This window comes from Daktulosphaira vitifoliae, unplaced genomic scaffold (assembly GCF_025091365.1).
Source record: "Daktulosphaira vitifoliae isolate Bord-2020 unplaced genomic scaffold, ASM2509136v1 Scaffold_2, whole genome shotgun sequence".
Taxonomy (NCBI): domain Eukaryota; kingdom Metazoa; phylum Arthropoda; class Insecta; order Hemiptera; family Phylloxeridae; genus Daktulosphaira; species Daktulosphaira vitifoliae.
This window is the reverse complement of record NW_026099573.1, coordinates 9912068-9924365: the sequence shown is the minus strand read 5'-3', so window position 1 is coordinate 9924365 and position 12298 is coordinate 9912068. Positions and strand designations below refer to the sequence as shown.

The following is a 12298-nucleotide window of genomic DNA, read 5'->3' as shown; positions in this document are numbered from 1 at the left end:
CAGTTATCTGTTGTTAACTTATATTATATTTAAGGACTCCTAAGTATACTTTTGTATGTAAATATCATAGTTAGGCTTTTTATTGCATTAAATATTTTTGAATTAATTATGATTTAACTTCGTGAAAAATAAAATAACGCATTAAAAGTACGCAGTAAATTTGTGTTTATTTTAGTGTCAATTTAAATAATCAAACAGTATCAGTATAAGAATTTTTCTTATGTGAGCCTTAGAAAAAACAGTAATAAGTTTTCATAAGTATAAGTTTTTCATTAGAATAGAGCTCATATGAATAGAAAAAAGTTAAATTGCAATATACCAAACATATGTTGTTCTATTTTTATGTTTTTTAAGAAATAAATTGTCGATGATTATCGGACAATATTGAAGGCATTATAAATTCAGAACTCTATGATTAATTCAAAAGCTTTGTTTTAAGTATTGCTTAAAAATTGGGTGGCAAAACCATCAATTAGCAATGGGAAAATTAGTAACGCATTCAGAAGAAATCCTATTAGTTTTGGCCCTTTTCAAATGTTGAAAATTGCTCAACTAAAAGCTCGTTTGGTCTAAAAAGAAATAAAAATGATGCTGCAGTAATAATGCTAAAAATTAAAAAAAGGATTGAGTCAAGTTTAAATGGGTAGCACGTAAAGTACTACCCTGCTATTGTGTATAAGATTTTAAATTTGAGAATTCAAAGTCAAGACAAGAAGCGTAGAATCATGAAAAATTATATTCTTTAATATCTGAATGTGTTTAATTTGAACCTTGAACGACCGCAATCAAAAAAACATTTGATATACTTGTCCGAGTTTCGTACTTTTGCATGACAAATCATACACCGAGTATATTAATACGATAATTGGTATCGTTATAATAATAATAGTAGTAGTCGAAAATAGACACAAGTTATAATCTGTATCTTAGATAGTAGACCACTACATTTAAATGTTTCAGGTAGATCTTGTTAGTGTACATAATTTTATCAACCAATCAAATTTACTTCCCAAAATAGTTCGTTATTATTATTGAAGAGAAAAATACAATGACTAATTGTGTTATGTGGATAAATGAAGTGGTAATGGAGAAGAAGAATCCGAAGTGAAACCAAAAGTTTCCCCACCACCCCCGCAAACGAGGAATCGGCTCAGCGGCCTCCTCTGCGTTCACCGTCTCCGCCTCCACCACCACAAGCAGGTCTAACGTTATGTATTTAACTGTCGACCCGGCAAATGTATATAAAACAATCGGACGCGGTTTTCAGATGTTTTATTTCGAGTAAACCAATAACTAAACCAAGTGAATACACATAAATCACAAAGAAGAGACATTTAAGCTCTTCAACGTCAAGACTATTAAACTAGCACATAATTCAGCAGATTCTAATTCTCTGTAAGTACAGTTATGACATTACATTATTAATTTTAAGCAAATATTGACTACTTTTCACGATATTATAACAATATCGTTATGATTAAATAATTTGTTTAATTATTAAATTATTAACTTGCTACAAAATCAAATATACAATTTTTAATTTTGAAATAAATGTTTTCAGTTATAAAAAGAAAATATGATAGCAAAATCAATTGTATTGGAACAAAAATTAGAAACATAAAATAATTTTTTTTATATTAATCTTAATTCGTTTTAAACAGATGAATGATTATACTAAAATAGTGTGTTTGTTAATAGCATAATATTGTATTTAGCAGCTAATAGCAATCATACGCGATGCTAAACTTTTTATTTAAGTTAACATTACAAATCCAACAACTGAATTTTGCGAATTTAGTAGACAACAATTTAGTGAAAAAATTTCTATCAATTTTGTATGGTTACTAGGATAAAAATGATTTAAAAGAATAGTTGAAAAAATTCCGAACAATTTTATTATATGATTTACATTTTTACTTAATATTTTCACCAAACAGTTTTAATATTGTTTAATGGTAATAATTATAACCAGTATATTTGTCGATTAAGGATTTTCATGATGTTGCTTTTTACATATAAAATGTTCAAATAATTTACTAACGAGTTTTTAAAGGTATTCGTTTGGCCCGAAGACTCAAAACGTGTTATAGCCGAAAGACAATGTTCGCCGGTCTTTAAGAATTGTAAAAATTAAGCGTTTTCATTTTCCTCGAACGCTTCTAATTACAATTCACATAATAAAATTTATTTATTTGCTCAACTGGTTTAAATTAAACAAGGTCAACACTATTCTTTTTTTGTTTTCGTCAGAATACAACTAACCCAAGGGTTTTTTTACAATTGTACGATAAATCGGCGATCAAAAAGTATCAGATGATCGATAATTTTTTTAAAGAGAATCTTTTAACGTTTTTTTATTTTATTCAATCAGATTATTGGTTTTTAACTGGGAATTTCTGCCAAAATCATCAACTCCAACGTTGAGAATGATTTGGTTTTATTGGAAACCCAAGACATTATTATACAACCACTTGGAGTGATATCAGACTGAATTGTTGTCCTGTCGAGACAAAACGCGACCGGTTTCGTAAGACGCGTTCATCATTCCCCGTACCGGTCGGTCAGAGTGATTATTAATTTCCTGTATACATTGTGCACATGTGTGTACACTGTGCGCGAGCGAGACACCTGAAACTCTCATCGCGCATTTTTTTCTACCAAATAGAGACAGCGGACACGCCGAGTGGTGGCCGCCGTTGTTGACCCGTAATGTCGTTGCGGTTCGTCAGCCCACTAGATTGTTGCTGTTGGCAATTAAATTTAGTTTCGCAGAAAATCGGATAGTCGTTGCAGAAACACGGTGTTATTAGTGCAAAAATCCGGTTTCGACACTGAAATCGGCCGACGTTTGCGCAACGGCCGACAGTACCGTAACGATGGCCGACGGATTTTCATTTCGAGCCGTTTTTCGTTCTCAATGTCAACAACCTTGTAACCGTTTCGGGCGGATCAACAGATTATGCCACAGCACGTCTTTAGAAGCCCAGGGCCGCCGGTGCATAGGACATGGTCTGACCGCCGCTCCGGATGACGAACGGCGACGCCTTGACGACATCAGCCGGAGTCCTTGCTGCAAATGGAAACCGATCGACCCCGCGGTTTTCTCCGCACAAATAACAACAATATACCGAATTCGTATGGCGCTGTCCTCTGGAGGTCGCTCGTCGACGCACAAGACGATGGCTCCAAATGGCGGTGGGGGGGAGGACATCTGGAAAATATTTATGATAATTGGCGCAATTAACGTGTACGTTATCTTCAAGGCGCATTCAAACACTAGATTCTTGCATTTTAAATGCCAAAGAACATGACGATGATCGCCAGCGACAACCCGAACCATACGCCTGTGTAAGTGGTTTCGGACTGTACTGCGTGTTCGTTACGGTACGTCGCAGGAAATGGATTCAAATGCAATGAACAAGATGCGAGGACCGGTGGACCGAGCCAGACGGCGATAATTTCACTAATTCAAATGTGAAACCGAAACCTTGAAGGGAATTGCATAATAAATACATTTACACTTGTATATTAAAAATATTATGCTTGTGCGCGCATATATTTTTATGTATCTGAAATCGGTCCTTGAAAGTGGACGTGATATTATACTTGAAAGTGAAAGTAAAACACATATGGTTTGTACACTTCTGCGCGTGTATCATTCGCCCGTGCGTATAATACACAGAAGCACAGGGACATAAATCGTCCGGTTTGACAGCGAAAAGGAAGATTCCCGTTGTTTTCCTGTGGGAGACGGCAGTGGCAACTTTATTCGAGCGAAGGGAATGAGTCACGTGTAATCTCTTAAACCTTTCACTATAGAGGCAGTGGTTGCCCATACGAGACACGGTCACANCCTTGTCGCCTATTACATCGTCCGTACGGACACCATACGAAACCTTTCACTATAGAGGCAGTGGTTGCCCATACGAGACACGGTCACATACAATAAGTTGACATCACCTGTGCACAGCATTAATATTAATGACTCGAAAGTTATAGTTTTGTTCGGTACTCGGTAGCACGAGAGTTGGCTCAAACAAATAAAATATTCTACATTCACCGACGACTTGGAAATTTACATAAAAATAAAAAAAAAGCAAATATCACTATTTTCTACTTATTGTATTACTGTATTTATAAATGTATATTTACCCGCCAACTTGAGGAGTTGGGTGTGGTGTTGCGAACAGTTTCAGTTTCAACTATTTCTGCTGTTTCGTCTATAGTTTCTATTAGATCTACTGTATCCAATTTTCTTTTCACAGAAGAACTGTTCGGCCGAATTAAACAATACATACACAACAAGTACTACTGTTGTTTTGTGGTTTTCGTTTATTTTTAGCAAAAAGCGAAACTCTTTTAAGCGTTAATTGTATTATTTAACTCCGCAAAGATTTCCATCATTTAATTAGTTTATTGATTACACTTTCTCGTCGATAAATTGAAATAATCGATTATCTCTCGCCATACAAAAGGAAATGGTTAATTATTTCCGGTTGATGGTAAATTTATTTAAATATTGAGTTCGTTTATAATTGCTTAGAAATTATAGTTAATAGGGATTACATTTTTTTTTTATAAGTAATTATAATTATTTTTACGGATGTCTCATATAAAATAAAATTATATAATTAAAATAGTGATAATAATTATTAACTTGTTTAAATAGAATTAATTACAAAATGAACTACAAATTGAGCGTTTTGGCCGTTATTTTGGGTGTTGCTGTAGTTGTCCTTTCCGCTGACGAAAAAAACACAACCGCCCCGTCAGAACCTGACAATGGAGTCAAAATATTCCGTAGACTTATCCCAGCCGACGTTTTAAGAGGTAAATATTATAGAAATCCACATGTTGCAAAAGTAGACATTTGAAAAAACTAATTAGCATTTCTAATTATCCGACGGGCTTATGTTATTTAAACTTTATTTGATTCAGTGGTATATAAAGAGTACAGTGTCTCAAATGACGTGCAGATGTTTTTAAAGTTCATACGTTTTGGATTTTATTTGTTCATAGACATATTTAATAAAAAATTTATTTTTTATATTTTATTTTCAGATTTCCCTGGATTATGTTTTGCTTCTACTAAGTGCGCTACAGTTGAACCAGGTCACATATGGGAATTAGCACCTTTCTGTGGTCGCTCAACCTGCGTACAAGGTGAAGGCACCAATCAACTTTTGGAATTAGTTGAAGACTGTGGACCATACCCAAAACCCAACCCAAAATGTAAGCTCTCTGAAAAAACTAACAAGACAGCGGCTTTCCCAGAATGTTGTCCAATTTTCGAATGCGAACCTGGTGTAAAATTGGAATACCCAGAAATTGCTATTATTGAAGGTGGTGGGGAGGAAGCTACTGTACCAACAACTGTGAAACCTACCAAAGCCTGAGTATTACAATTTGCAAGCACTACTTCCATCATTAATCAATGATTAACACATCTCACAAGCATAAAAACTGTACAATACATATTAAGATTAAACTATTTTATGATAAATGTCAATGTTCCATAATATGTTAATTATTAAGTTTTTACGCTAAAATTATTGAAAAAGCAATTCCTAAGTTTTTCTTATCAAACTAAATATTATGAATGTAATATATAATATGAAAATTATGTATTAAACACTATAATAATACCAAAACCTAAGTACTTAAGTTTTTAAAATACTACTTAGGAATATTGTAAATCACCACAACATCATTTACAAAAATATATTTTATTATACATATAACACTTAAGTGCACAATATTTCATTTGAAACTTGATTGTAAATATAAAAGCCATTTTCGACTATCTTTCTATAGAGATTTATGTACTTCTGAGCTTTAATAATGGAAGGAGCAACATACATCTCAGTGAATTCTTCTCTTGTTTTGATGGAATGAATAAATGTTTTAAGAAAGTTAAATTGCTTCATAAAATCCATTACAAAAGAAAAACAGTTGTGTGTTTCTTCATTATATCTAAATTAAAATTACATTAAACAGAATATATATATATATTGAGTCATACAAATTTTATGTTTTATTTAAGATGATAAATCATAAGATAATAAATGTTTACAAATAAAATAATAAAATTTCAAATGCAGAATTTTGTATTAAAGAAACTAAATTTATGTAATTTTTATTAATGAAATAAAAACAAAAAAATATAATTCTTAAATTTTAGAATAATTGTAGTGACGTATTATTTAATTGTTTTTCTCATTTTAATTCAGTATTTTTAGATTTAAAATAAAATGAAATATAATATTTTTATAAATAATTTTAGAACAATTGTTTTTAAAATATTCATAGTATTTTTTCATAATCAGTGAATGGTGAAATATAGAATGTGAGACTATTTCTAAATATTGTATAATTTGCTTTAGCCTACAATATTATTTAAATTTTGTGTATAGACACTGTGCATCAGACTGAGAAATCAGTGCTTTGGTGGACAATGAGTTAATAAGTGTCGGAGCCCATTGTATGCATAAACAAATATTTTCTAAAACATGAAAAAATAGTATTTTTCAAATTTTTGCACATCAAACTTTTTATTTAGAATAAAATAAACAAACAGTTTTATAAAAACTGAATTATAAAGTAACTCATCATATTTATTATTTTATAAATAATATTATTGCTCATTTACATTTTTTTAATGAGATATTTTATTTTTGAGCTATAGATGTTTTCATAAAATATCCCCATAAGTTATCCTTAATAACAAATTTGTTAACTCTTTGGCCATCAAAATCCTCTCTTTGCAGTCTGGTACACGGTGTCTATATACTTATAGAAAAAGAAATAAATAACCTTATGCTATTCCATCGTTCTGATTTAATGATATCTGATAAAACATTATCCCACAGTGGTTCCCAGTTTATTTCTTTCAACTGTAAAATAACTAAACATTCATTCCAATTGTTTAAGTTAACGTCTTTCGTAATACCATTCCAATCAAAAGAGACTATCACGCATTTTGAAGTAGTAATTCCAATATGTAAATCATCCATTAATTGATAGGTACTAAATATAATTTTGTATAAATATTTTTAGACATACTTATACATAATTATTTTCAACACTATTTTATACTGACTTTAGAAAATCACCTTCAGTTGTTTTTATAATAATTGAACATGGTTGTTGTGATCCTCTGACAAAAGGATAAGGTACTCTGATAATTTATAAAAATTTCAACATTAAATTTTCTCAAAAATGTATGAACTAAATGCCATTTCTCAATGTAGGCTGTATTAATATTAAAATCATGCAAAATATGATTAACTATTATCCTCTATTTGATGAGTGTCTCTCGAAACAACTTAAATTTAGAAAATAATAAAATTTCTAGGTTATTATAGTAGTAGGTTGTCAATTTTTTAAAACAAAAAATTATATTAGTTTTTAATTTTAAATTAAGAGTTTCATATAAATGTAAAGCTCTTTAGAATTTATTTAAAATATAAATAAATAATATAGTTACAACAAATATTTTAAAATATTGTTACTTATTCCATTAAGTAATGTAATTATGTCGCAATTTCATTTTGTCGATACAGGTTATTTAAATCATAATTTTATATTATCTAAAAATAGAGGGAAAAAATTATATTAAAAATCATTATATTTTCAAGATCAGGGTTTAAAAGTTGGTGACCAGAAAACGTGGAAAACGAATGGCCTGCCAATAATATTCTACTCCCATTTTTCTTTTATCATTATATTATGTACAGTATAAAAATAATGAACTTTATACATTATAATAAATTTAATAAATAGGAATTCCATAGTTTTCTTTTCTGATCTTTAATTCTTTTATTTTAAAACCATTTTAAAAACTGATTATCAGATTTATAACTAAATAAAAAAAGTTACATTTGATCTATTTTCTGGCTAAAAAATCAGTACAGTAATAAGAAACATCATTTTTCTTTCCAATATACTAACATAAAAAGAGTATATTAAAATATTTTACCTGACAGGAATACAAGCAGAATTTGATAAACTTCTTGTACAAACATGACAATTTACAGGAGTATTGAAGCAGAATATATTTTTGTCAATACAATGTCTATAGCATTCTATTCCAGGATCATTGTTCATGGTAGCCTAAGAGTCCGATTCCTATTTATTTTGTTAATTAAAAAGCATGAAAAATTATAATATTTTAACCTATTCCTCACAAACAATTTTTTATTTTACTAAACTTCTTCTGTAGTATTCAATCTAATGATTGGTTTGTAGCAACTCAATTACTAAAACTATTAGTAGATAAGTATTATCACCTGTTGCTATCATAATTATCATTTTGTGATATAATAAAAATATGTTAACAGTTTCAGTTAGGTTCAACACGATCGTATTAAGTAATAGCACAAATTAAGATAAACATTTTTCTATGAATTATTTGACTTAAAGTTAAAAATCCGTTAAAATGCGTTCCTTCTTTCATTTTGCTATAACTTTATCAATAATATTCTGATCCAAATTAAATGTTAATGGGGTATATTAAAGACAATGAGCTTTCTATTGGAATAACTTTATTTCAAATACAAAAATCTAAGAACATAAAGGGTTTCTAAAATAAAAAATAATTTTAAAATAAAATTGTTGAAATTGTATAGAAATGACTGATAAATTTTCACCTCTATCAATTAAAAGGTTTTGTTTTGCAATATTTAAAAAACAATTCTATTTCTTGATTCTTCTACTGTAAGAAAATACTTAGTATTTAATTAATGCTCACAGATATCATATCACTTAGCCTAACTTAGCCGCGTCCCGATATGCTTTTAGCTTCGATGCGAAGCTGAGAAGGTATTGATTTTTCTATGATGTGTTTTTTTTTTTTTTTGTGTCTGTTACCACTTTTTCTCAGCTCTCACCGAATGTATTTCTTTCAACGATACGTCAAAAGATCACAAATCGTATCTAGTCGAAGACATTACCCTTAAAAATTGAAAAAATTTCCCTCGTTTCCTGTAAATGGGGGAAACCTCCAAAAAAATTACAAATTTAAAATTCGCTAATTTTTGAACAATTTTCAATTTTTTTTACTAAAAAGTGCCGTAACTTTTTCAAAAATGAACATATCAATATAATTTTTTTTTTTATAGATGCTTAATGTCTTTACCTATCATTTGATATATTTCTTTTGTAAATTTGACACTTAACTTGCCCACAGGGAAGGATTTAAAATGACAACTTTTTACTTTTTCAACTTGATTTTTGAAAATGTTCCGGAAGGTTTGACACTTTTATATATATCTTAAATTAAAGCTAATGTAATATACTTTATCATGAAAAAAAAAAATTTCGGACTTTATTTTATCTTCATGGTGAAAATAGTTACCGAATGCTATTTTTGTGTGAAAATTCTCGATTTTATATTTTACATTTTTAACTTTATAATGCTATAACTTATTGTAAAGTGTATGGATCAACACAATTTTTTATGAGAAATAATAATCCCTTTTTCATTCGACATACTTTATCTTAATCAGGATATTAATAAGGAGCTAGCAGATCATGTAGCTCTTAGAATAATACACCAATTTTTTAAAATTAAACACTGTCTAAAGATTTGCATCGAAGCTTTTTTTTTTTGATAGTGATTTTAATCACTGTCAGATATCATAATACTTGATCCAACTATGCCACGTCACCACTGTGCCGCGACCCCCTGTGATGGGTTTTTCTTAATGATAACGTATATATTTTATGTATGTATTAAAAGAAGATTTAATTATTAAAATGATGATAATTTTTGGATCAGTAATTTGAAAGTTGTTAGTATTTTTATACCAAGGCTAGAGAATTGGTGCAGTTGAGAAATGTATTTTATTTTGAAGTGGTTAAATATGTATCTAGCTATTGCCGGTGCAATAAAACAGATCTTTTTCAACTGAACTTTTGAAAATGTTCCGGGAATACTGCGTCTTTTAAACATATATAAAATCAAAGGTTATGTTATATACTATCAAATGAAAAAAAAAATTTGTCTCGACATCTTATCTTCTATGTGCAAATGGCTGTCGAAAATTTAAAAAAAATGTAATGTTTGCGATAAAAATCACGTTCTATCGGAATGTTTCTTATACTTAAAACAGCCATAACTTTTTCAAATATTAACAAATCAAAATAATATTTTTTTGTATTGAAACCTTAGGTATTTCCCTTTCATTTGATATAATTTTTTTTGAAAATCTAACACTTATTCTGGGGGGATTTAAAGTAGTAACTTTTTTACAAAAAATAAATTTTTCAACTTAATTTTTGAACATGTTCCGAAAATACTGCGTCCTTTAAACATATATCAAATTAAAGCTTATTTTATGTACTATAAAATAAAAAAAAAAAAAAATTTGTCCCGACGACCTATCTTCTATGCGCAAATGGCTACCGTATTCAAAAATATGCTATTTTAACAAATTTTTTTTTTTTTAATTAAACACTATCTACAGATTTGCATCGAAGCGTTTTTTATGATAGTTATTTTAATCACTGTCATCTATACTGGACCCAACTATGCCACGACCCCACTGTGCCGCCACCCCATTGTGCTGGGTTTTTTTTTTTATGAAAGAGTGACGTCATAATTTTAGTAAAATTATTTGCGAACATGAGAAATAATTGTTTAACACACCGTTAGCTTTTAAAAATGTTATCAAAAAAGGCTCACGTTTATCAAATCTAATAAAAAATTAGGCATAGTTTGTAGTGAAATATTATTTTGCTTTGCGCATCTCAATTTTTTTTAAGTTTTATGTCAGTTTATGTAGTTTTCACTAATAACACAGCATTTAAAGATTGTGTTTTAATGATTATGAATTTTTCTTTCGTCTTTTTGTGGTTTTGAATAATACTTAGTAGATTATTATGAAGTATAACTGTGACACATCTAAGTATTTTTTAGTCATATTATTAGTTTTTAATTATTAATTAATTTACAAGTGTGACTAATTTTCTAGTAAAATGCTTTTGCAGATATACTATTTTTATACATATCGTTCCAACGTAACCCGGTACTTCTACCGTCATAAATTTTTTTTTAAAAATTGCAACGAAATGTTAATTTTATTAAAAATTTGAAAATCAATTATATTATTATGAGAGATTAGTAAATTTTTTTAATAATTGTTAAACTTACATTAAATGTCCAGGTTAACATATATATATATTTTACATAAACATATATAAGAAATGTTAGTATCTAAGTTTGTTTTTTGGGGGAAATTAAAGGTACTATCCTATTATCCCGCAACGATACATTAATTTATCAATTTGAATTGTTAATGGATAATTAAGTATTCAAAAATAGATCAATTTTTGGTATTTATTTAACAATTTAAAAGTAATTACAAAAGTTAAATTTTGATACACGTTATTAGAGAAGGCACACACAAAAAATAATTTTTACATTTTTTGTATTGGACTACTTAGTCTTGTTCATGGTAGGCTGGCATCTCTAATTTGAAAACAAGATAAAAGTAACTCGGTCAGTTATGAAAATAAACTGAATTAAAATCTCCCCTTTTAATAAATAAACAAAAATAAATTTAAGTCCTATAATAGGCGTAAAAGATTTTTTCGAACTATCCAAAGAACTAGTTGCTATCACTGGACCAGACAGTTTCAGCTGTAAGTCAACGTCTTCGCATCTTAAACTCCAGCTTGACACTCCTGATAACTATCGTAAAATAATCCACTTTCTGAAAGACAATGATGCAGAGTACCACACGTATCAACTAAAATCTGATAAAGCTTACAGAGTAGTGTTAAGAAATCTCCATCCATCGACTCCCGTTTCCGAAATCTCAGCAGCAATTGAAGAAATTGGTCATTCTGTCAGACAAGTCACCAATATTATTCATCATCAAACCAAAATCCCATTACCACTGTTCTTTGTAGACCTTGAGATCGATGAGAACAATAGTGATATATTTGATGTCACATCCATACTTCACACAAAAATAAAAGTCGAAGAGCCACACAAACAACGACAGATTCCCCAATGTTTAAATTGCCAATCTTATGGTCATACTAAAAGCTATTGCAGCTATAGTCCACGCTGCGTTAAGTGTGGCGGAAATCATCTCTCCACGAACTGTTCCAAGTCACGCGAAACTCCTGCCACCTGCGCACTGTGCAATGCCAACCATCCAGCAAACTATAAAGGCTGTACTGTCTATAAAGAACTCCAGCAACGACGTCGCCATCCCGTGAGCTCCAATCATGCCCGTCTACAGCATCCACAACAGCCTCAACATCCTCCAGTTGACCAGTCCAACTACCA

At 29.9% G+C, this 12298-nt stretch overlaps 2 protein-coding genes across 2 annotated transcripts; one reads left to right on the top strand and one right to left on the bottom strand.

Moving 5' to 3' along the window:
- Positions 1–1234: 1234 nt before the first annotated feature.
- LOC126897416 (uncharacterized) lies at positions 1235–5504 on the top strand. Its single transcript, XM_050670978.1, has 3 exons — positions 1235–1395; positions 4670–4830; positions 5062–5504. Exons 2-3 carry the CDS (start codon positions 4683–4685, stop codon positions 5394–5396), a joined length of 483 nt encoding a protein of 160 aa, XP_050526935.1. The 5' UTR covers positions 1235–1395; positions 4670–4682; the 3' UTR covers positions 5397–5504.
- A 203-nt stretch (positions 5505–5707) lies between these two features.
- LOC126897402 (MKRN2 opposite strand protein) lies at positions 5708–8270 on the bottom strand. Its single transcript, XM_050670961.1, has 4 exons — positions 7979–8270; positions 7100–7177; positions 6814–7026; positions 5708–5973 (listed from the first exon to the last, which is right to left on the bottom strand). The coding sequence occupies exons 1-4, from the start codon at positions 8104–8106 to the stop codon at positions 5745–5747; spliced, it is 648 nt and encodes a 215-aa protein (XP_050526918.1). The 5' UTR covers positions 8107–8270; the 3' UTR covers positions 5708–5744.
- Positions 8271–12298: the final 4028 nt, after the last annotated feature.